At 42.9% G+C, this 25,653-nt stretch overlaps 1 protein-coding gene across 28 annotated transcripts in view; it reads left to right on the top strand.

Moving 5' to 3' along the window:
* PHF21A (PHD finger protein 21A) overlaps positions 1–25,653 on the top strand; it is a 173,007-nt gene that overhangs the window by 122,806 nt on the left and 24,548 nt on the right. For 16 of the 28 annotated variants that reach the window (XM_044750240.2, XM_044750244.2, XM_044750231.2 and 13 more), the window contains 4 exons: positions 6,257–6,460; positions 12,364–12,615; positions 13,801–13,890; positions 17,504–17,797. In XM_044750240.2, coding sequence (XP_044606175.1) covers positions 6,257–6,460; positions 12,364–12,615; positions 13,801–13,890; positions 17,504–17,797 — 840 coding nt within the window. The remainder of the gene's footprint in view (positions 1–6,256; positions 6,461–12,363; positions 12,616–13,800; positions 13,891–17,503; positions 17,798–25,653) is intronic. The other 12 variants (XM_070487669.1, XM_044750242.2, XM_070487666.1 and 9 more) reach the window with 3 other exon arrangements.

Genomic DNA, 25,653 nt, shown 5'->3' with positions numbered 1-25,653 from the left:
TTGTGCAGATTATAAATGGTTATGTTTTTTTCTGCTGTCCTCATTGCTGTATCTAGGGTCTTTGCTGGTCAGGTTACATTTAAATTGCACATCTATTTTATGCGTTCAGAAAATGGCCCTGAACCACCATGGAGGTATAGGAAATCGGGGCCGTACCTAGATTTCTACACAAGGAAATATTCTCTCATGTGTTTGATTTCTGAGATAAAAAGACAACAGGTAGCAATTCTCTTTCTTAATCCTGTACTTCTTTTGGTGACTCTCTTTTTTTAAGAGAAAACAAAACGTAGTTTAACATAAAAATGTTTGGCTAGGTGTTAAAAATCAAGTGATTGAAATATAATTGACATTGGAAGTAAAACTCACATTTAATTAGCTGTTGCACTGAGTTAAAAATTCATATAGACGAATTGTGTTATTCACTGGTTATCATCCCTATTTTCGCTGTGCCCTCAGTAGTTTCTGAGCGCTCTCCACCATTACTGCATTGGATTCTCAACGTTTTTCTGCAGCAAGCAGGACGGTATAGCTTAGTGCTTCAAAGAAACGTACAGAACTTAAATGGCAGCCAGCTGGGTTCTGGTTTTGCCTGCTTTCGTCTTTTATTATAGAGAAATAATTACAACCACCGTTCCCAGCACGCACTTCTCTGTCTTCGTCTGTCTCTGTAGTTATACTATATTGCTCTAGCATCTGGGCATTTTACATATTGGAGAACCGTTGTTCTGCAGGGGACCACATCTCTCTTGAGTACAACAGCTACACTCCTGTTTGATGCAAATTAAAGGCAGTCCCCAGGTTCTTAGAAGGGTCCCTAGGTTTAGGCAAAGTTTGACTATAGCGCAGTCTTAGCAGTCTTTTATAGCCATGCATAAGGAGCTGGAGGAAGGTAGGGTCGAGTTTACCTGTTAGAGCATTGACGGAGCTAAATAAGAAATACGTAAACTGCATTTCAATCAGGCTGCAAATAAAGGGTCTGATCCCCTGTGGAGATGAACTATGAATCCCATTGATAGGAATGAAAGGTCCAGTCTCCTGTGGAGGTGGGATGTAAAACCTATTGATGTAAATATCAGCGTGTGTGTGTGTCTGTGTGTTTTGAAGGAAGAGTAAATCCCAAAGAATATTTTTTTAGTTGAAAAAGTAAGCCAGGGTCTAATCAGTACCATGACATATGCATTCTCCACCATCTGTTAAGCATCCATGCAGAGAATTTTATCAGAAGAAAACTTTAATAACTGCAACTGCCGCTGTTCCTTTATTCATTTATATTGTACTGCACAGATTCCAGGACACCTTGCAGAACTATAAAATAATAATCTATGTTCCCAACTCTGAGAACAAACAAGTCCTCTTTAGTAGACAACATACGCTTCACTGTATAAGATGAGGCTGTAGATACTGCTGTCAGACAGGTGGTATTTTTAAAGGGTGGATCCCTTTTAAAAAGGTTTTAAAAGGTTAGAAGCTGCTTGTCTAATTTTGACCCCGAAACTGAATGTGGGAGAGTTTGAGGAAAACCTTCTAGTGCCTTACAAAACAAATAAACGTAATTATTTTTAGCTAAGTATATTTTTATAGCTGTTGCCACCAATATTCCTCCTCCGCCTCCTCCTCTGTCAGAATTCTGTCCTGTGTGTCTCCCCTGGAGCATTCTGCCTCGTAACTTGAGTGCATATTCACCCATTGAATTTCACTTATTGCATTGAGAAGGGGCTTATTTTGAGTTTATTGCTCATTTCCCCTGTGTTTTTGTTCATAAAATGGTGGAATCTTCGCTTAATTTTCTTTTTCCTTTAAACAACACATACCTTTTACTCTGGATTGTAGTTTGGTCATTAATGTTATGCCGGCAACATGTACCCTGTTCTTTAGAGGATCGTTATGTGGCAGATTCTGAAGACTGTCATCAGATCCCCTTCCGCTGTCTTCAGTGTCGATGAATAGTAGTGTTGCTTACACATGCAGGGGTTGGATTTCAGCTGGACAGTAGAGAGGGGTTTTTCCCTCCTTTTTAAGTAGATTCTAACTTCATCAACAAACGTGAATTTCTCCACGTTAATTTTTCTGCACACAAAAATTTAGTATCCGTGGTGTTTCATCTGAGCAATTGGTGAGTCTCAGACCTGGAAAGATTTCTCACTGCGTTTTAAGTATGAAGATGGGTAAGATTTGTTCTTGATTTCCTGGATTTGTGGAAAGTTGAGAATCTCTCTCAGCCTCTGGTATGAAGGGTGAAGTTTGTATTTTCAAATTGTATGGTTGGTTTTTGGAGGAAAAAAGGATAATTTTTCAAGGCAATACTATGTAAGAAAATATCTGAGTGGATGTTGCCCTTGTGTAATTGACATAAAACAGATAATGACGAATAGAACACAGACAAGTTGAGTGACTGACTGGAAAAGGAGAGACTTGAAGGCACCGAGATCCGTTTGTGGAGGGGGTGGCCTTGTGCGTGGAGTTCCTTTTGAGAGAAGCTTTCCAAAATTTCTGTGAGAATTTGGTGGAAATAAACTGGTGGCTTGATTGGAGGGGTGGGGGCTGTCCTTACGTCTCTCCACGCCCCTTTCTGTATTGACCGAGGCTTTGGAACTTGAAAGGCTTGACTTAGATAGCAGAAAAATGAACCCGATTTTCTGTTCAATTGGACCTATAAATTCCTGCGTTTTTCTTTGGGATCCGTCTCGCTGTGGTGTGAACACATTGATAGTATCGCTGAATGTCACAATGTTGATCACAGTGACTACCTGTCTCCAAATCTGTGTCTTGAAGTGTCAGAGGCTCTGTGAACTCTTCTGCCTGAACAAGCCCTGATGAAACCTGGTGACGCGAATGTCAGGGGAATCTGAGGCTGGGAGTGACATGCTGGGTTTAAGGAGCAGCTTGTGACAGATGGATTGAAGGGGGCGGGACTAGCCATCCTGGACGCCTGGCGCATTGGCCTATTGTGTATGGAAAATATATTAAGGAGAGAAGATGATAAGTTATTAACTATTTCTCTGTGCCTTCTGCCTTCGTTCTTTCCTACTTTTCCTTTTTCATTTATTTCATTTTTTCCCCTCTTTTAATTCTCATTAACTTATTAGTGAATGGCGAGCGGCCAGTTTGTGAAACTTAGCCTTTTCTCAAAGCTTCAGGATAATGTTCCAAGATAATCAGCTATGTTTAAAGGTCCCTTTATATATGAATAACATTGAAAGTATCAAATTGTTCATGCCAGTACAGCCTGCATTAATGACCAGCAGAACCCATGATTTCTTTAAGACACATAATAGTAAAAGTAGAGGCTCCCTTCCCCTGGAGACGAGAGGATACTTAAGAACTTTGCTTGACACCACGCAACTGAGATTTATGAAATATTACAGCTGTATTCTCTCACTGCCACCCAGAATTGGTACTGACCGAGATCGGCATCCTGCTGGAGTTAATCTGACTGTTGCGTTTGGTGGAGCTGCGAGACTGAACTAGAACAAGACCAGATTGCGGGAGTTAGAAAAGCCAGCCAGTGCGCAGGACAACTCTCGTAATCCTTAGAAACGTGTGTGGGGCCTCTGCACACCCCGGGAGCGCCTCCACTGCCCAGCGCACCTAACTGGGGACCGTTGGTTTTCACAGTGCAGTGCTAGATGTCTAAGCGACAGGAGACATCACTGCTTCCCTTAAACCTTGACTTTTAAGAAGATTTCGCAGGTGTGCACAACTTCACGCTTGGTATCCTTTTACTCTTGTGGTGAACGCAGCAGCCCTCTGAAATACACCGGAGCCTTCTTTCGAAGAAAACTTTCCCCGGCTCATGTGATCTGACCCGCATCCAGTCTGCACAGCTCTCTCTCTCTTCCTTTTTCTTCCATTTTTTTCCCTCCTCTGAAGGACTAATACAAGTTTGCAAGTATTTGGATTGCCCGCCCCCGCAGGTTCCGCGCTTTGTTTCAGGCCCTGGGGAGGAACAGTTGTGAATGCGTGTGACTCACTGCCTCCCACTTTCCTGATGCCGGTTCTGATTGGTCCTCACCTTGCTCCAGCCATATGGCTGCAGAGTACTCGAGCCGCATCCTTTTCTTGTTCTTTCCCCTACCGTTCCCTTCTGTTGTACAGAACACTGGGAGTGGGCTCCGGGCTTTGTCTCCTGTTTCTGGTTTGGCCAGTCAGGCAGTAAGGAGGGGAGCACACTGTGTTTCCTAAGGACGGCTGTAGAGGAGAAAAACAGCCTGTCCTTTTGTGTCTGGGATAGTAATTACTTAGTTTGCTGTGCTGTTTCTGTTCAAAGTTTAGTTTTTGGCAGGTGTCGCATTTGTGTTGTCTTCTTTCCTCCTGGTGCTCACCTCCCCTTGACGAAAGCTGGGTTTTTTTGGTAAAGGCTCCTGGAGTCCCTTTCTCGGGCTGCTGACACTGCCCTTCAGCTAGTTTGTTAACATGCTTGATTAATGCTGATGAATATGTTGGGGAGGGGGCCTGGAAGCGACTCTAAATGATGATTTGTTCAGGGTCTAAATGTTCCAGCAGTCACCAGGCAACATCTGCACGTGACACTCAAAATGCTGTGTAGCACCACTCCTGTTACTTTCCCTTCTCCCAAACTATACATATTAGTTCAATTACTCTGCCTTTCGCACTTGAGAAATAGGGTTTTGAAGACTTGAAAGTTAGTTTTTATAAGCATTTGATATTTTTATTAATTCGCATTTTTATTCTGCAGATGGTTTCTTCAAAGACTTTGGACTCCGCATCCTTTTTTTTTTTTAATATTTAACTGTTCAGAGAGGTAGTGCTAGCAGAGTATAAAGGATAGCAGAGCATAAAGGATAGCAGAGCCCCCCACATTGGCCTTTATATGATATTTTCATTGTCTAAAAAGAATCAATAAAAATATAAAAAATTCTCTCAAGAATGTATTTTGTATTGACTTAAAAGCTCTTAAAAATCCATTTCGTAAGTATTTTTATGTGCCGGTGTGTTAAGCAGGTAACCTGCAGGTGTAGATCCTTTGGTGGGTGTGTGCAGTGAAGCTGGTTAGAAGCAAATGCTGGAATTTGAAAATCAACCTGGCCCTTAGGGTTTCGCTTGACCCTTTATTTACAGATCTTCATTCACTTCTTTCTGTCCATTCCAAATCTATATTAGAAAATAGCACTCTGTTGTTATCAGAAGTAACAAACGTTAGCTGGGGAACTGCCTTGAAGGTGTCTGAGAGGAAGGCTGCTCACGCTTCCTCCCAGCCGTCGGGGCAGGAGAATCAGAACCACGTCTGCCGCCGACTGGTTATTCTGTATATATTCTCGAGCATGTGCTGGCCCTTGGTCCCATCACTTCACACAGCACATGAAGAGGACAAGGACGTTTACTCCGCCGCGTTGTTCTAGGCACAGAGTATAGTTGTGAACAAAATAAGTCCTTGCCCTCGTGGGGCTTACGTTCTGTTGAAATTTATTATGGTAGTGACGGTATCCAAATTCACCTTGTTCTTGGATTTGAACAAGACATGGAAAATTCAAGAAACCTTAGTTTTACATTTTCATCCCATGTAACTAAATCCCCACTCTGCCTAAACAAATGTATGCGTTTCCACAGATCCAGTCCTAGCAAAGAAGGTCTGCTCTTGAGTTACGCGTTTCAGTAATTTAGAATGTCTCCTGTGTATATTGCGTATTTCTGAAATCAAACTTTCTTTGTTTAAAAGTCTGCTTAATGTTTGAAACTGAGATACATACATGATGTTTGTTTGATTAACAAAAATCGGTATGGCTGGTATCTCTGTTATCAGATACAGAAAGAAAAATGGCCAGGCGTGGTTCTGAGGACTTTTACGTCTGGCAGCTTGTTTGGTTCTCGCAAGAACCCTCAGGATGTTGTTAATCACCTCCTTGTGCAGAACAGGGAATCAAGGCACGGTTAGGTTAAGTAACTCGACCTGAACTTTGAATTGAGGCGGTTGCTCTCAGAATCGCGTCTTCAGCGCTGCGCTGTGCCGCCCTTCCCGCCCAGCACACCGCTCTAATAACAGCAAGAAATCCGAGCTCTACCGTGCCATCCTAGTAGCTTTCCTTCTCGTCTGCGTGGCTCAGTTTCCCTTTATTTACAAAACCTTTCTTATGCCATCAGTTTCTCCTATGTCAAATCTGTAAATTTTAGATGTAACAAGTTTCAGGTTAAACTAGTAACAAAAAAGATATCAGAGGCATATAATTGCTGTATATTTTATACAGCTGATAGAACAATATTCTGATAGATTTTATTCCTTTTTGTCTTCATTTGGTAGAAAAGAGTAGTTGAACAGCTACGGAAGAACCTGATAGTAAAGCAAGAACAACCAGACAAGTTCCAGATACAGCCATTGCCGCAGTCTGAAGGCAAACTCCAAACAGCACAGCAGCAGCCGCTGCAGCAGCTCCAGCAACAGCCGCAGTACCACCACCACCACGCACAGTCGGCCGCCCCCTCGCCCGGCCTGACCGCTTCCCAGGTAACAGTGTGGGTGGCGCGGCGCAGGCTCCGGCTGGCGGATCGATTTGTTGTTGGTCGAGTAGAACTGGGTCCTGATTCAGACTGTGCTAAACTCAGCTAGCGCTACACGAAAGTTATTTCAGTTATTCTCGTATACTGTAACTGGGATAAGAATCGCTTGAAATTCGTTGGCAGAAGGAAATAATATTGCCAAGGAGCAAAAGTTAATGATGTCTGAGGAAGAAGGGAAAGGAAGGCAGTGACAAAGAAAAATTGCTTCTCTGCATTCGAACAGAACTCAAGTCTTACTTTGAGTTTCTGGAAGTATTTATTTGCAGTTGTCCTAAAGGTCTGTGTGACTCTGGCTCTTCTGGAATTGTTTTTCTGGAATTCTCTGCAATTAGGCATGGAGATATTTCAGGATCATTGCCCTTGGAACCAGGTAGAAAGAGGCCTTCGGAAGGATGATGTATTTCCATTATTCATAGAAACAAAATATTCATTTTTAGGTCCATATTCATGAGAATATGAATCTCTTCTAATACACTGAAGGAAATCTGAAATGGAAGCTATGTCTGAGTGGAAGCTTAATAACATTTCTGACGTGGTGGAGCTGTGCAAACATTTTTACTGAAAAGGGCATTTAAACTAGCATATAATGTAAGGATAATTAGGCAATCAAGATACACAAAAACGACATATTTGGGAATGACATTCGGCTAGGAAAATTGTTCAGACTTGATCTCCATACGCTTAGATGTAATGTGGGCGTACTTTTAAAATGGGACACCTGAGCAGTGCTTCTTGATCTTTGGGGGTCACAGCCCCCTTTGAGGTTTTGTTCAAAGCTATGGATCCCCTCCCAGAAAAAAATAGACATTCACACCTAATACACTCATTTTTGTACGTGATTTCAAGGACTTTGGGACCTTCTTGAAACCTAAGCGTGGACACCTCTCACCCGCCAACACCAAGTGTTCACAGTATCTTTATACAGAGAGAAAGAGATTACAGTTGACCTTGTTGTCACTGTTTATGGGCATTGGGCGGGTTCACATACAACATTTGGCAAGCGAAAATTGCATTACTTATAAAAAGGGTGAAGATCACTAAAGATAGTTAACATTTAATAGAGGTTACGGGCGCTCTCCTATGTGCTTTACAAATATAACATACACAGTCCTCACCCCAACTGGAAGGAAGAAGGTGTTATTATTATCTCTGGTTTTTAGGAAAGAAAACTAAGGCCCAGAGAGATTAAGTCATTGCCTAAAATCACCTAGGTAGTATGTGGTGGAGCCAAGATTTGAAGCCAGATGTTCCGGCTGAAAAATCCATCCGTTCACTACTTTTCTGTACTGTCATGCAAACCAGTGAAAGAAATCCTGACATATAAATGCCAAAGAAGGGTCCCTGTTGTAAATCAGAGAGCTGGGGCAGCCTACAGAACTTTCACCCTGATCTTCCCCCAAGGCTGTTTGGAAATCAGGCATTCAGGCTGACTTCTAAACCCCTGACCGGGACTCATGTTTCTTCTGAAAGATTGCCCCTCCCATTACCTTTGCTGGAGTTTTAAACAGAGGAGGATAAGGTGGTTGTCTTTCTGAAGGTGCAGTTTGATGGAAAGTGTTTGCATGCAAGGAGTGTGTACAATTCACTCTTTCTTGGTATAGAAGAGTTTTCTCTCTCAGCCCATGGAAACTTTCTGGTCAGGTAACATTCCATGTCACACAAATCAGACAGAATACTTAGATAATACTTATAGTATCTGTGCTGTTTTGGGATGGTGATGGTGAGGGGCCTAGGCTGTCCCCAAAGCAGTGTTGCATGGCATCTCTCCATCTGGTAGCCCACCTGATATATTTAATTGATGTAGCCAAGCTTGTTTTATATTATTTTGCTTTGTTTAATGCAAATGTTTAATGTTAAAAGCCAAAAGACCCTCTAAGTTTTGGGGTTCTGTTTTTACAGTAACCTGTCAATCAGTGTTTATTGGGTGCTCTCCATGTGCTAGATGCTGGTATACAAAGAGGTGGTGATGGTCCCTGCCTAGAGTCTGTTTCTGCCTAGAATACCATGGGAATTACTTGCATTCATTTTGTAAATATTTGTTGAGTCTCTACTATATTTACACACTGTGCTAGGCAATGTAGAGGATAGATTCACAAGTAAGACAGAATTTCTGTCTTCAAGAATTGAAAAATAAAAAATTTAGAGACGGAGAGGAAGATGCACACAGCTAACAGAGAAGAGTCAAATGAAAGTAGCAGTAAGAGCTGTGAACACATCAGAGGACAGTGATTTTGACTCGAGGGATCAGAGAGTGCTTCATAAAGGAGGGGCATTTGAGCAGGGCCGTGACCGATGAATGAGATTTCAGTGAGGGAGCAGAGCACGGAGAGCATCACGGGTGTCCAGACAGTGTGAACGGAAGTGTGGGGTCAGAAAGGTAAACGCGTGCCCTGGGAACAGCGAGGAGGCTGAGGTGGCTGGAGCGTGGATTCCAGGAATCGAAGGAGAGGGAGATAAAGCCAGAAGGGTAGGAAGAGGCGACCTTGTGGGAGCCCTCCAAGGCATGACAAAACTTTTGGGGTTTTTGACAGTCACAGGGAGTCGTTAAGTTTCATGAGATCAAGGACAAATGGGCAGTTGTGTGTTGCATGTATCACGTATCTCAGTTCAGAAAGGAGTCAGTGTTACACAGCAGTCAGCGTGGGCAGGGAGGAGAAGCTAGGAAGAGAACGGTTTCATTCTAAGTCGGGTGATGAGCATACCAAGGCATGGGGGAGGGGGGACCAGTTCCCTTTACTTAGTTAACTCCAGCTCATGGCTTGTATGTATATTTTGAAATTTTTCCAATCTACCAGAAAAAAAAAAGAAAGAATAGAACAGTTGAATGCAGGTATACCCTTCAGCTTACATTCACAACCCTGTCGTTTTTAGTGTTGTAATACAAATGTAAAGATGCATGCGGTTAATAAAACTAAACAGGAAATAAACCCGTATAGACAAAAAGGGGAGATTCTGTTTGTGGCGGTTTGAGTGTCCAACAATGACCTTCCGTTCAAAATTAAACACAGGAAATAGTCTAGAATAATGTGGAAGTTAATTAGATCCCATAGTTAATAAGCCCTCTAAGTTCTGATGTGTACATTGGAACCCATCTGTCATAAATCAGTACCTTATGCTTTGCTGGTAATAATAACTTAGCAAAAAAATAAATAAAAAGGATTTTGCAGTCAGTACGTCTTGCCATGCATTTCTGTGTTAACTTTTAGTTCGTGCAGCTTAAGTTTTATCAAAATTAAAGAACGCCTTCACGAAGCTGTGGGGAAACTGCTGTCTTCTCTTGAAGGGGCTCCTTCTTGGACAGCGTCAGCCAGCCGAGGACCGATCACAGCTTCCATAAGACTAATTTTCTTTCTTGTTGGCCACCTTTCCACTCTGTGTCTTCTCTTCCTCCTGTCAGAACAGTGCAGAGGTTTTCATTAGGTTTGAATTCCAAAATTCTAGATTCTCTTTGTCATCTAGACTCCAGCACTCTGAGAGTGTTTGGTTTACGTTACCTAGTATTAGAATAGAACAGAATGAGCCCCAGACCGAGAGTAAATGTCTGAGCAACACCTGTGTCGATACCTGGGGTCAATACGTGGTGAATATATTCTTCAGACAGTTTCCACTGGTGCGTGTAGCCCTGGGGCTTGTGCCTGTGTATACAAGAGAGCCACATAGATGCTAGAAGACGTGGAGTCAAGTTAGCCACAACCAAATATTTATAAAATAGAAAGAAAATGCTGACCTAAAATGTGAACAAACTTGTCAGGTTTAAGTGTTGTTTTAAGTGTTGCAGTTAATGGTAAGTATATAATTCAGGTGAGTTTGAATTTACTCACTTTCTTAGAATAATCACTTTAGGGTTATTCAAAATATTCATAATGATTTACCTGAACCAAGGATGTTTCTAACAAAAGCACGTTGGCCTCTTTCAAAGCAGTAACAACTGCACAGTTGTTTTTAAAATCCATGTCAGTGGGTTCTGCTGCAGAGAGTGTCACTTCCATAACCTGTGGTGGCGCCAGGATTGAATGCCACCTGGTGTGACTTGCTCACCACTTCAAAAGTCCTTCGTACTTACATGTTTTAAATTGAAAGATAGAGCTAACATCACACTGGACTAAAAATGCTATTACAGACAACTGGTGAAGTCATCCTTGCTGCCACGCTGCTGGAACATTTCTAATGAGAGACAGCATTTAGCTTTTATTTGGTTTTCATCACTGATAGACAGTGGATGACCTGCCACGCCCCAAATAAGTAAGCATCAGTGCTCCCCTTTTACTCCCATTTCACATTTGAGGAGGCAGTGCAAGGAGGATAAGCCACTGCTGTGTTGGTGGCTTAGCAGAGAGGAAACAAAGATTTAGGTGATTTTAATTAGAAGCATTATTAAGGATTGCTTATTAAGCTATGATAGGATAGATAAGGCCAGATCTTTAAATTTTTTGGTTAAAAGAAACAAAAAGAAGATATTAAAAGATTAGCTAATATACACATATGTGTGTGTGTGTTTAAGGCAGAAAATGGAAATAAAGAATTCCTTAGAACACCTTAATACACAAGTACTTGCATAGACACTGAAATAGAAATTTGCAAGAGGATTTGTCCAGATCTGTTTCAGGGAGAGTTGGGGTCCTGTTCACTGGTCTGGAGCAATGCTGGCCGAAAGAGCTTTCTGCAGTGTTGGCAACGGCCACTGCCCAGGGTGGTAGCCACTAGCCACGTGTGGCTGTTGAACACTTGAAATGTGGCTAGTGTGACTGAGGAACTAATGTTTTAATTTTATTTTGTTGTAATTAATTTAAATAGCCACATGTGGCTAGTAGCTACCAGATTGGGCGGTGCAAGTATAGAGTAAGAAGAAAAAGATGGAGTAGTATCAAAATCGGGATGGACCCCTTGGACCAGATAAACGTTCATGTTCCTGAAATGTCTGTATCTTGAGTGACTGGTAGCAGTAGATAGGTGTGTATGCCATGTTATAAGGTTGTTTATATTTCCTTGGTTTGTAACTGGCTCCTTTAATTACTCTAGTAAAAAGTTGAGAAAAATATAGCTTCAAAGCTGCAGTAACGGTTATGGAGCATCAGTCAAGGCCTCTCAGCTCAGTTCATCCTCTGATCTGTGAGGCTTTTTGAAACTCAGGTGTTTATTTCCACCGAGTTGTGTTTCACTGCATCTTCGATCACTTCTGCAGCAGTTTTCCAGAGAAAAGATTATAGGGAGTGACTCATATGCCTTTCGCATCAGGAGCTGGTGTTTGCTATACCAGTTGATTATCTAGAGTTTGGGATTTACTGCCTCTGAGGCAACAGTTGTGCTAATCCTCGTGTGAGTTTCCCTTCCTCCTCTCCAGGGTGACACTCAAAAGAATGAAGGACATTGTCTCTTTATCCCAGCCTTCATGTCACAGGAGGCAGACAACCAGAGTTATGTGATGACTGGCTTCGTGTTGATGAGGTTTTAGCAGTTAAGGATAGAGATGGTGTGCACCTTATTGATTTACAGCTTCTGCAAAGTTTCAGTTAATTGAGAGCAAGCAAAGAATTAGAAAAACCAGAAGAAACAGGTACACTCATATTCTGTATCTATTAACCCACCTCATTCATTGTTGAAAACCCTATGCCCGTGTTAATCTGCAGCTATTACTATGAACTCGAAGCTAAAGACGAGAACTCTGGCAAACTAGAGATTTTCTTTCCCTGTAGTAAGAAGTGTGCTCTACGTACATAAAAGAAATGTTGTTATACCGAGAAACTTGATTGCTTATGAGAATGATTGCTCTGTTTTCTTCCGGGGGTTAACAGCTGTTGTTCAGTGAGACGACACTTCAGTGTCCTAATGTCTGTTCTCCATGTCTCCTAGAAGACCGTAACCACAGCTTCTATGATTACCACAAAGACACTACCTCTCGTCTTGAAAGCAGCAACTGCGACCATGCCTGCCTCTGTTGTGGGCCAGCGACCTACCATTGCTATGGTGACCGCCATCAACAGCCAGAAGGCTGTGCTCGGCACTGATGTGCAGAACACACCAGTCAACCTCCAGACGTCTAGTAAGGTCACTGGGCCTGGGGCAGAGGCTGTCCAAATTGTGGCAAAAAACACAGTCACTCTGGTAAGCCAGCAGCTGCTGCTCATGTGTGCCCACATGAGAGGGTTCAGGATATGCATTTGTAGAGTATATCCATTTTATGCTCCTGCTGGATTCCTCAGTCTCCGTCACTCTGCTACCATACCAAATGCCCCTTTGGGGCTGACAAGGGACTCTCGCCTTCCTGCTGGGTCCGCTCACATAGTTATAGAGGTATCCTGACACCCAGGACCGACACTCATTCGGCACATTATCTGAGGTCAAAGTTATGACTTGCCTTGAGGGGGAAACACACTTTCATTTCTCTCTCCCTCCATCCTACCCACTGTCCTTCCTCTGAAACTGGAGTGTTTCAACCCTCTGGTTTCAGCTGTATTACCGATTTGGGGAAAACTCACTGCTGAATTCTTTCAGCTCACTATCCCTTAAGACTGACTGCATCCAGGACATACTGGAGTTTGTTGGAGCACTTCAAAAATATTCAAGAAACTCACAAATTAACAGTGTTTGTGTCAAAGGTCTATCGGAAAAAAAGATCCCCTGAAGGAAGAAGTACTTGAACAAAAATTGTTTATGAGATTTTTGGAGTAAAACTAAAAGCTGCTGTTCTCAGAAGCTTGGGGAAAATATATCCAAATTGTGGTTTAAAAGTCTGTCTTAAAAAGGCCAGCTGAGAGATTTGGTGGCTTTGGAATGATGACCAGTGGTGAGTGAGACTAGAGAACCGTGAAGCGAAGCTTCCCGCTCTCCCAGGAATCTTTAGAGAAGCAGCCAGATGCTGAGTTAGAAAATTCTCTGTGGGAATAGGGCCATTCACCATTAGATAAAGCTCTTGTATTAGGAAAAGGCCATTTGGCCGGGCAGCAAGTTTGATTTTATTTTGGATCCAGTCGTGACTTTTAAAATACGTAAGCGCAAGAGGTCTTGAGTTTCAAAGAAAATTGTCTAAGATTGCTGAGCCTGCTGTGTTCTGCGTTAGGTGTGTCAGGAAACAGAAGTGTGCATTCACTCTATGGGATAAAGCATGCAGGAGGGACAGGAGAAAGTTTCTTAAGGCAGTGTTACTTCAGATGCTCAATTTTACAGTGAAAGCTTGTAGGAAATACTGTCTGATCCAGAGTGTTGATGCCAAAATTACTTTAAGAATGCCTAGTTTTGATATTGAACAGTTGTTGTCCTCTGGTTTATTTATCTTTCCCATTTTTTTAGCAGGTTCAGGCGACACCTCCTCAGCCCATCAAAGTACCACAGTTTATCCCCCCTCCTAGACTCACCCCACGTCCAAACTTTCTTCCACAGGTGAGTAAACGAGTGACAAGCACAACGATGAGTTAGGTGGGACAGAAGTCCTCATGGGCCCTTTCTGAGCAGCCTGTAATGCACTGTCAGCTGAGCGGTATTCAGACCTTGCCTAGCCAAAGATTCTAGTTGCTGATGTCTATACCATAAAGAAGCTTATTTTATCATCAGGGTTTCTTAGCAGTGACCAAAGGCAGTAACAATAATTAAGATAACACCGTCTTAAGCCGTATATTAACTTACTGGAAGAATCTAGCCAAAACCTGCCTGCCAGTGGGGAAGGAATGCAATTACCACTTTTTTTTTCCCCCTATGCCAAAGAGAGTAGGGAAGGAAACAACAGCCAAACTATGCAGTAAACACTGTTCAGTTCTGCTCTGGACAGTGATGGCCTTGAGCATCATACTGAATAAAGATTTAGACTAGGGGTCAACACTGGGAACTTTCTGCCTGGACCCAGGCACCTCTGCCTGCCCATGCTGAGCTCACCGTTCTCGTGGCACAGTGTCAGGATTGCCCCAGTCTGGACCTCGAGGAGAGTTGACTTGCCTGGTAGAAAGGCTGGGAGATCCTGTCTGAGGCCCCAGGTTGCAAGCAAAGAAGGAAGAGAAAGGAATTTTGTGGGCAGTGGCCTTAAGTGATTTCCAGATTTCCTCTGGGGAAGGGATGAGCACCTAACGTGAGATAAGATAATTTCAGTCATTGATCAGATAAATCCTTAATAAATACCTTGGATATCAAAAAAGGCAGTAAGCACAATGGATATGCCAGTTTTCAAGACAGATGGTTCTTTGCCCTCAGAGAGCTTCAGACACATACAGGCAATTACAGTGTCCGTTATGGGAGGCACAGGGCAGTCTGAGAACACATGGGAGGGACCCCCAGCTCATCCTTAAGACTCCAGTCATCCCTCAGTATCGCAGGGAAAGGTTCTAGGACCTGCATGGATACCAAAATCCACAGATGTTCAAGTCCTTTATATAAAATGGTGTCGTATTTGCATATAACCTATGCATATCCTCCTGAATACAATGTAAATGCTGTGTAAATAGTTGTTATGCTGTATTGTTTAGGGAATAATGACAAGAAAAAAAAGTCTGTATATGTTCAGTACAGACACAGCCATCGTAGGCCTTTCAGTCCACGGTTGATTGAATCCACGGATGCAAATTCGTGAATATGGAGGGCCAACTGTATTACAGAAAGCTTCCTTGAAGAGTTGACATTCGGTCTGAGACCTAAAATCCTAGTTGAGTTAGCCTGACAAAGTTTTGGGGGAAGAATAAAAATGTCCCAGGCAGAGGACAGAGCATATATGCAAGTCTGGGATGGAGAGATGCTTGTAAGCTTAGGAACCAAAGGAGATTTCGTGTGGCTGAGCGCAGGGGGCCGCGTGGCTGGCTCAGGCTAGGGTAAGAGGTGAGGCTGGAGAAACCCACTGGGCCAGAGCCTGTGGAACATCGTAGGCTGTATAGGAGTTTGGGCCTCATTCCAGGAACAGTGGGGCTCCATTAAAGCATTTGCAGACAAGTCCTTGACGTGGTCAGATTTTTGTTTTAGAAAATTCCCTCTTGCCACTATATGAAGAATAGATTGGAAATGGACAGGACTGTGGGCAGGAAGAAAAGTTAGGACGTTGTCAACTATAATAATAACTGATGTTTGGAGAATCTTGCTATGTGCCAGCTACTGTGCTGGGCACTTCACATGGGTTGTTTTAATCCTCATAACAACTCTGTGGAAGTAGGTAGCACTCTTTTTCCGATATGGAATCTAGGGCTTAGTCCATGTTTTTCAAATGGTGGGTCGTGACCCATTACTAGGCTGTGAAACCAATTTAGTGGATTGTAACCAGAGTTTTTAAATAAAATGAATGTAACAGATTAGGAAATAGAGTTCATAGCACATAAGTATTGTTTTGTGAAGTTTTTGTTTGATAGAGATACATGTCCATATGTGTGAACTGGTTACAGTGTGAAATGTACTTCCTACTGTGTGTCTACAGCACCCACCACAGGGTTGTCTTAAGTTCAGCTAAACATTCAGACTCACAAGACTGTCAAGGACCACATTTGGCACGAGTCTCCTTAGCACATGCAGAACAGCAGCCCGAGCTTGCCAGCAAGGCAGCATCAGGCGTTTGTCTTCAGTGAGAGTCCCCATAGTAGCCCATGTAGCAGTCTCTGCAGCTGTCTAGGGATAGCTCAGGTGCTGGGAAACGAGACCTTTATCAAACAGTAGGAGAGCCACCCCGGCACAGAAGCCTTATGCCTCCCACGAGCCGGTCTATCTTGTAAGAGTTCCATAGGCTTGCCTTCCCAGGTCCCTGCAATGGACATGCCCAGTTACAAGAGTCACCCCCTTTGGGAATCCCAAAGCGCGGTGTCCCATCAAGTATTTATCGTTCTCCCCATCCAGATTCGATGTAGCAATAAGAGATCATTTTTACCATAAGCAATGTTGTCTGGTAACATAATTGACATTCTTACCCTTGTCAAGTTTCCAGGGGAATAGAGCTAGAGAGTTAACTGAAGGTCAGACTCTCATGCCTGAGGGGAGAAGGGTTTGCCTACAGGGTCATAGTTTAGAATGTTTGAAAAATACTGGCTTAGGAGAGGTCAGGTAAGTTGCCTGAGGTTGCACAGCTGGTAAGTGGTAGAAGCGGGACTTGAACCCACACAAGGCTGGTCCCGTGTTTTTAACCAAAATTTTCTGCCACTGTTCAGTAAGGCAAACGTGAGCTAGAGCAGTGGCAGAGGGGATAGAAAGTAGACATATTTGAGGAGGACTTAGGAAGACGAGGTGAGGTAGGACGCATCGGGAATGATTCTGAAGTTTATTTAGCAAGAAAAGACCATTTACCGAGGTAATGATTATAGGAGGAAGAAAGAGTTGGAGGAAGAAATTCATGTTTCAGACATGTTGATTTCGAACTTGTGAGATTTCCACGTAGAGATGTGTAGCAGGCAGTTGAATATGTGATTCTGAAGTTCAGGAAATGTCTGGTCCTGAGATACAAGTGTGGAAATCTTCAGGACATGGATAGCAGCTGAAGCCTCGGGATGGGTGAGAGCTACCGGGAGGAGTGAGGACGTTGGGAAGAAAGGGGTTCCAGGACGAAATCCTGAGAAATACTTACAGATAGGATTGTGCTGAGGATGAGGAAGCCCACGGAGGAGACTGAGTGGCCAAGAGCAGGGAGTTAGAGAACCAGAAATGGGAGTGAACTGAAGCTGTGGATGTGAAGAAATTTAGAATGTGAGTTAAGGCCATTGGCAGCCCTTATGGGCACAAGTTCTGGCTGGAACCAGTCTGGGTTAGGCATTGACCTCAGCCTGAAGGACGGCATGGGTTAGGAGAGGGAGCTAAGGTTTGGAATCGAGAACTGTGTTCCGGGGTGGCCTGAGGGCCCTCTTAAGAGCTGACGAGTCTTTTATAGGATTGTATATCCTGAGATCTATAGAATTAATAATAACCAAAATCAATATTAATAACTATTTGTACTAACTACTATTTCACACACATAGTGTGGAAGATCTGGCAATGTCTTAGTTTTCTAGGACTTGAGAAGTTCCTTTAAGTAATATGATAATTGTTCTCTCTTTCCCCACAGGTCCGACCCAAGCCTGTGGCCCAGAATAACATTCCTATTGCCCCAGCACCTCCTCCCATGCTTGCAGCTCCTCAGCTTATCCAGAGGCCTGTCATGCTGACCAAGTTCACCCCCACAACCCTCCCTACCTCCCAGAATTCCATCCACCCCGTCCGTGTCGTCAATGGGCAGACTGCAACCATAGCCAAAACGTTCCCCATGGCCCAGCTCACCAGCATTGTGATAGCCACTCCAGGGACCAGACTCGCTGGACCTCAAACTGTACAGCTTAGCAAGCCAAGCCTTGAAAAACAGGTACAGGCGGGCGGCATACCTGCTTTGGGCATTAGCCTTGCCTTTGAGGCGGGGCTGTCTTTCAGTGCATCTTCTCAAGGGTTCTTTATCTCAGCACCGTTGTCGATTACATGTTGCTTATCGTGTGATGCTTTATCCACAATGCGGAAGGGCCGTTCTTACTGAAGAAAGTTGGGTTGCTCTTCCCACCATCCCCTGTGGATGGATTACGATTCCTGTGTGAGTGAGCTCCCCCTGCTGGTTCTGGAGCAGAAGTTCACAGCTGGGTTCTGCTGCCCCCAGTCAGGAAGCACAGATGAGGCCGTGAACGCAAAAGGCCGTGCTGGTTTGGGCCCAGTAAGAATCCAGATCAGGCTGACTGCGAAAGTCAGGAAGAATAAACAAAACAGGGAAAGGGATTTCATGTCAAAGATTTTCTCTGGTTATTACAGATAATGAAGAGCCAAATGAAAAAATTAAAATTTCTGAGAAGCATTCTTTTAACTCTGGAGGATGCAGACATTGTAAGCTCAACTATTGAAGCCTTTCATTTATACTTCCAAAATCAGATTTTCTCTTAAAAAAACCAGGCTAGAGAAAGATAAGTAACCTCCAAAAATACCTCAGGGTTCAATGACAAAAAAAACTTCTAAAAACAAGAAAAAGGATTTCTAGGCAATCACCATATTCTATTTAAAGAAAGACCAGTGATGAGAAAGAAGAATTTTGCAGAAAGCATCCTCTTTCAAGAAAGTTGCTTTAAAAATCAGTGACCCATTTCTGATTGCTCAGGCTTGAGTTTCTCATCCATCTGAAAATAGTCCCTGGTGATCCTGAATCTTCTGCTCCTGGATGACTGGCCGCGGTTCAGGGAGGCTGGCCGCCGCCTCGGCCTCCTGGACCGGGGGAGCCCTCGGCACGGAGCACCCGGCTTTCTGCCCAGGTGGCTCCGAAATGCTCAGACCTTGCGCTGAGGAACTGGGTACCAAAATCTTGTGCTCAGAGAACACGAGAGAGAACACATCTCTGTTCTTTGAGGAGCCTGCTCAAACCCCAGGAAATACTTTGAGGAACATTCAGAAATAAATTACACATATTTCAGATGAGAAGTTTTCAAACTTACTATCAGCAAAACTTCAATATTAAAATACTGAAAGCATGATGGCCAAGCGCAGGAGGTGTCTGGGGGCACGCTGGAAGGTCCTTTGCCCTCATGTCCTGTGCCGGCTCTCGGAGACCCTTTGAGGGGCCTTGGACTTCCAAAGGATGTGGTTTCAAACCACGATTTTAGACCACTAAATATTATTTCTCTTTGACCTCTTTTTTTGATAAAGATACTTTTCAGAGACAAGAAGTTTTTAAGTTTCATTTTATTTTTACACTTCTTATTTTTTCTGATTATGGAGATTATACATAGTCATTGTAAAAGAAAATTCAAACATTACAGAAATATATATTGTAGAACGTACTTCCCCCAATAATCTATGATGAGGATAAACTTCCCCCATAATTTTCCCCCCAAAGTTGCTATTGACAGTTTAGATTATATTCCTCCATGTATTTGCTGTGCACATAGTAAAATTTTTAAGGCAAAAAACAAAATCAAACAGTATATATTATTTTCTTATTAGATTTTGAAATACTTTTCATGTCCTGGCCTTACATGTTGATAAAGCTTTTAATTTTAATTATAGTGTCATAAAAAGGTGCCCATGAATCTTTAAAAGTGAAAAGAAATGTATTGGCAGCAGTAAATTGCACGGTCTGTCTTCTTGTTGGTCTGGTGGAGGAGTCTGTCACTGCTGTTCAGGGTTAGCAGGCCCCAGCATCGCAGTCCACAGGCTGCCAGGCTCGCTCAGCGGGCCTTTTTACCCGGGACTCCATTCTCGGGATTTTCTTACTTCAGGTCTTTCTACTGCCCTTCTTTTCTCTTTTCTCTTTCATTTCCAATACCCCCCGTATAACCATTAAGAGATCTCATAGATGGGCTGAGAGTGAAGCCGTGCAAAGCCCGTGTGCAGCATTCTCTGTGAGAGCGGCTTGTGGGTTCCTTGCTGCTTTCTGCTGTTTCCTTTAGGGTGATAACGTTCAGTTCATAAAAGTGTGTGATTCCGTGCCAGTTGCCATGCCGCCTGTGGTGTCTCTGTGGAGGGGTGCCGGGTGGGTAAGCCAGAGCCTGTGCCTCCCAGAGCTCGGTCTCCGGTGCATTTGGAGCTGGCGCCAAGGCCCTGCGTCCAGGGGCGGATGCGTGACAAGCTGTGTCGGTGTGCAGGCCTCCCCCGGTGGCGGCGGAGAGGCAGAGGGCAGTGTCAGTTCCTGCAGCGTGGTCTCACTTCCCCTGGCGGGCATCACCAACTTCCCTGCTCATCTCAGATGGGCTCCCGTCTCTTCCCTCATCGGAAGCCGCATTACATTGTGGTTCTGAGAAAACAAGTGGTGGAGTCTGAAGAGCTTTGAGGCTAGAAACTTATTTTAGGCAGAAGAGTAGATAAAGCCGGACAAACGGATAGCCCCCACACCGCCACTTTCCTGTCCTTGTCCTCTCCGGCACTCTGTGAAACGGGCCTGAACACCCATCGGTGGTGGAATGCAATAAGGTGCTTAAAGCCCCTTAGACCATGCCCGCCGCAGGTAGTTCTCAGGAATCAGGTTCATTTCTTATCCACCCCACCCCACCCTGTGCGACAAAGACCTCTCTGTGTGTCCCCAGGCTAAAGTACTGAAAAAAATCCGGGTTCTGTGGGGAAAATTGCCAGACTGCCACCTCTTCCCTACTCCATATGTATCGTGCGTGGAACCTACGCAAAGTCCTCTGACAAAGGAGTTCTTCCAAGAGGAGAAGGTCATCCAGGGTATCGTCCTCCGATTCCTGTCTTCCCCCTCAGTGCGCCTGAGCGGGGACTCCTCACCCTGCATTTTCACCCGGGTGCTAGAGTGGGGAGGATGGATCCCGGTGACCACACAAGGGGTTTTGCTTTGCCTTCAGTCCAATTGTATTTAACCTCGATTGATGAAACTGTTGGGACGTTCCTTTATTCGCCAGGGTGTCGCTTTGATTATTCATGCAGCCGAGTCTCAGAAGGTGTTTTGGAGTTCCGGGTATAAATGGTTAACTTAGTTCTAGTCCTGTCCCAGTTTTTTATTTCTATCTTTATAGCACCTTTGAGCAGGATTTGCAAATTCTTTTTTTTTTCCTTCTCTCCAGAGCCCCCTGGTGCGTAGTTGTATGTTCTGATTGTAGGTCCTTCTAGTTCTGCTATGAGACATGCCACCTGAGCATGGCTTGATGAGCAGTGCTAGGTCCACACCCAGGATCCAGACTGGAGAAACCCTGGGCCGCTGAAGTGGAGGGCACAAACTTAACCACTCGGCCACAGGGCCAGCCCCAGGATTTGCAAATTCAAATAGCCATGGGTGCAAAGCAGAAAATATAAGTGTGTAAGAGCAGACTGGCAGTAAACAAATGAACTTTTTATTTTTCCACTTTTAGTGGGAACATGAGTACAAGAGATATCCCAGTTTTATTCTTAATTCCTCTTTGGCGTAGTAAGACAAGGGTGATAAAATTGACAGTTTGGCCGTGGTGTCAAGAAGACAGTGAAAGTGGAAGAGACTGTGGTGAGCTGCAAAGTAGTGGTATGCTCCATCTCAAGGAAGCAGCTACTTCTTGACAAGAGCCAGTTTTTATCATATGGAAACTTCTTCAAGAAAAGCCAGAAATCTAGATATGTTAAGACATCACCTAGTTTTTAAAATACCGGTAACTTTAAATACCATGTAGGCGAAAAATGACATCTGCAAGGCCGCTTCACCTCTGGGTAATAGTTTATAATCTCTGATAGAGACTAAATTTATAGCTTAATCCACTTTTTTCCTCAATTTTTTAATCAGGATGAAATTCACATCACATGAAATTAAGCATGTTGAAGTTAACAGTGTTGAAAATTAACAACTCAGTAGCATTTAGTACATTCACAGTGTTGTACAACCACCACCTCTGTCTAGTTCCAGAACATTTTCACTACCCCAAAATGAAACCCAGTGCCCATGTTGCTCATCTGCCCCTCCCCCTGCTTCTGGCAATCACCAGTCTGCTTTCTGTCTCTGTAGATTTACCTGTTCTGGATATTTCATGTAGATGGAATCATACATGATGTGACCTTCTGTGTCTGACTTCTTTCGCGTAGCATAATGTTTTCCAGATTCATCCACATTGTAACATGTATCAGTGCTTCACTCCTTTTTAACAGCTGAATAATATTCCATTGTGTGTATATTCCACAGTGTGTTTATCCATTCTTCCATAGATGGACATTTGGGTTGTTTCTGCCTTTTGGCTATTGGGAATTATAGTGATAGGAATATTCATGCCAAGTATTTGTGTGAGTACAGTAATCCCCCCTTATCCGCGGTTTCACTTTTCACCGTTTCAGTTACCCGATGTCAACCACAGTCTGAAAATATTAAATGGAAAATTCCAGAAATAATAAGTTTTAAATTGCACGCCATTCTGAGTAACGGGATAAAATCTCGAGTCATCCTGTTCCGTCCAACCTGGGTCGTGGCTCGTCCCTTTGTCCAGCATATCCACACTGCATATGCCACCCTCGCCTTAGTCACTTAGTAGCTGTCTCGGTTATCAGGTCAACCGTAGGGTGTCTCAGTGCTTGTGTTCAAGGAACCCTTATTTTACTCAATAATGGCCTCAAAGTGCAAGAGCAGTGATGTTGGCAATTCAGATAATGCAAAGAGAAGCCGGAAAGTGCTTCCTTTAAGTGAAAAGGGGAAAGTGCCCTACTTAATAAGGAAGGAAAAAAAATCGTACGCTGAGGTTGCTAAGATCTATGGTAACTTTATTACAGTATATTGTTATAATTGTTCTATTTTTATTATTGTTGTTAATCTCTTGTTGTGCCTAATTTATAAGTTACACTCTGTGATAGGTCTGTATGTACAGGAAGAGCACAGTATATACAGGGTTGGGGACTGTCCGAGGGTTCAGGCAGCTGCTGGGGGTCTTGGAAGGTGTCCCCTGTGAATAAGGAGGGACTCCTGTACCTGTTTTCTCTTCTTTGGGGTATATACCTAGGAGTCGAATTGCTGGATCATATGGTAAATCTATGTTTAGCTTTTTAAGGAACTGCCAAACTGTTTTCCTCAGCAGCGGAATCATTTCACATTCCTGCCAGGACTGTGTGAGCATTCCATTTTCTCCACATCCTTGTCAACACTTATTATTTTCCTTTTTTTTAAATTATAGCCATCCTAGTACATGTAAATGGTATCACATTGTGATTTTGATCATCGTTTCCCTAATAATTAATGTTATTTAGCATCTTTTCATATGCTTGTTGGCCATTTGTTTATCTTCTTTGGAGAAATATCTATTTAAGTTATTTGCCAATTTTCAAATTGGGTTGTCTTTTTTTGGTTGTTGACTTGTAAGACTTCTTTATATAATCTGGATACTAGACCCGGGGTCAGCCCACTGGTGCAGTGGTTAAGTTCACACGTTCCACTTTGGCGGCTCAGGATTCACCAGTTTGGATCCCAGGTGTGGACCTGTGCACCACTTGTCAAGCCATGCTGTGGCAGGCATCCCACACATAAAGAAGAGGAAGATGGGCACAGATGTTAGCTCAGGGATAATCTTCCTCAAAAAAAAAAAAAAGGAATTGGATACTAGACCCTTATCAGACACTATAGGATTTGGAAATATTTCCTCCCATTCTGTAGGTTGTCTTTTCACTTTCTTGATAATGTCCTTTGATGCACAGAAGTTTTTAATTTTGATGAGGTTCAATATATCTGTGTTCTTTCTTTTGTTGCTTTTTGGTGTCATTTCTTAGAATCCGTTGTCACATGTAAGGTCATGAAGATTTACTCCTAATTTTTCTTCAAAGAGTTGCTTGGTTTTAGCTCTTATATTTAGGTCAATGATCCATTTTGACTTGGTTTTTGTATATAGTGTGAGATAAGGGTCCAACTTCATTCTTTGGCATATGCATGTCCACTTCTCCCAGCTCTTTATGTATTGAAGAGACCATTCTTTCCCCATTTGAATAATCATGGCACCATTGTTGAAAACCAATTGGCCATGGATGTGTGGGTTTATTTCTGGACTCGCAGTCCTATTCTGTTGGTCTGTATATCTATCCTTATGCTAGTATCAAGCACACTGTCTTAATTGCTATAGTTTTGTAGTAAATTTTGAAATTGCGAAGTGTGAGTCCTCCAGCTTTTTTCTTTTTCAGTATTGTTTTGGCTATTCAGGGCTCCTTGCAATTCTGCATGAATTTAAAAATTGGCTTTTCCAATCCTGCAAAAAAAAAAAAAAAAAGGCTATTGGAATTTTGATAGGAATTGCATTGAACCTGTAGATTACTTTGTATAACATTGCTGTCTCAGCAGTATTGTCTTCTAATCCTTGAACATCAACGTCTTTCCATTTATTTAGGTTTTCTTTATTTCTTTCAGCAGTATTCTGTGGTTTTCAGCGTGCAAGTCTCTCACTTCCTTGGTTAAATTTATTCCTAGATAGTTTATTCTTGTGGATGCTATTGTAAATGAAATTGCTTTCTTAATTTCCTATTAGGATTGTTCATTGCTGTTATTTAGAAATACAGCTGGGTTTTGTGTTGATCCTGTACCTCACGTTTGCTGATTTTGTTTAGTAGCTCTAGGAGTTTTTTTGTGGATTTTTGGGGGATTTTTTCTATGTAAGATCATGTCCTCTGCACTTAGAGAGGGTTTTATATCTTCCTTTCCAATTTGGATGCCTTTTACTTCCTTTTCTCGCCTCCTTGCTCTGGCTAGAACTTCTGCTACAAGGTTGAATGGAAATGGTGAGCGCAGGCTTCCTTGTCGTGTTGGTGGTCTCGGAGGGAAAGCCTTCAGTCTTGCGCCGCTCAGTCCGATGTTAGCTGTGATTTCTCGTAAATGTCCTCTGTAAAGTTCCCCTGAGGAACTCGAGGAAGTTCCCTTCCTCTTCCTGGTTTTCTGAGAGTTTTTATCATGAGTGGATGTTGGATTTTGAAAAGTGCTTTTTCTGTGTTAATTGAGATGATTGTGTGGTCTTTTTGCCTTTGTTTATTAATGTGGGATAGCATGTTGATTTTCTTACATCGTTTATTCCTGGGATAAGTTCCACTTTGTCATGGTGTATATCATCCTTTTAACATGCTGTTGGATTCAGTTTGCTAGTATTTTATTGAGGATTTTTGTATCTGTATTCATAAGGAATATTGGTCTGTAAGATTTTCTATTTTTGTGGTGTCCTTGTCTGGCCTTGGTGTCAGGGTGATGCTGATCTCATAGATGAGCTGGGAAATCTTCCTCCCTTTTCTTTTTTTGGAAGAGTTTGAGAAGGACTGGTGTTAATTCTTTAATGTTTTTTCTAGAATTCCCCAGTCGGCTGGTCCTGGGCTTTTCTTTTGGGGGAGGATTTTGATCATTGCTTCAGTCTCTTTAGTTGTTATAGATCTGTTGAGATTTTCTATTTCTTCTTGAGTCAGTTTTGGTAATTTCTGTGTTTACAGGAATTTGTCCATTTCGTCTGTGTTAGCTAATTTTTTTTTTAAGATTTTATTTTTTTTCCTTTTTCTCCCCAAAGCCCCCCAGTACATAGTTGTATATTCATCGTTGTGGGTCCTTCTACTTGTGGCATGTGGGATGCCACCTCAGCGTGGCTTGATGAGCAGTGCCATGTCTGTGCCCAGGATTTGAACCAACGAAACACTGGGTCGCCTGTAGCAGAGCACGCGAACTTAACCACTCAGCCACGGGGCCAGCCCCTGTGTTAGCTAATTTGTTGGCATGCGGTTGTTCAGTGTGGTCTCTTAGAATCTTTTTTATTTCTCTAAGATCAGTAGTAATGG

The sequence above is a fragment of the Equus asinus genome, chromosome 17, assembly GCF_041296235.1.
Source record: "Equus asinus isolate D_3611 breed Donkey chromosome 17, EquAss-T2T_v2, whole genome shotgun sequence".
NCBI classification, from domain to species: domain Eukaryota; kingdom Metazoa; phylum Chordata; class Mammalia; order Perissodactyla; family Equidae; genus Equus; species Equus asinus.
This window is presented reverse-complemented; position numbering and strand designations above follow the sequence as displayed.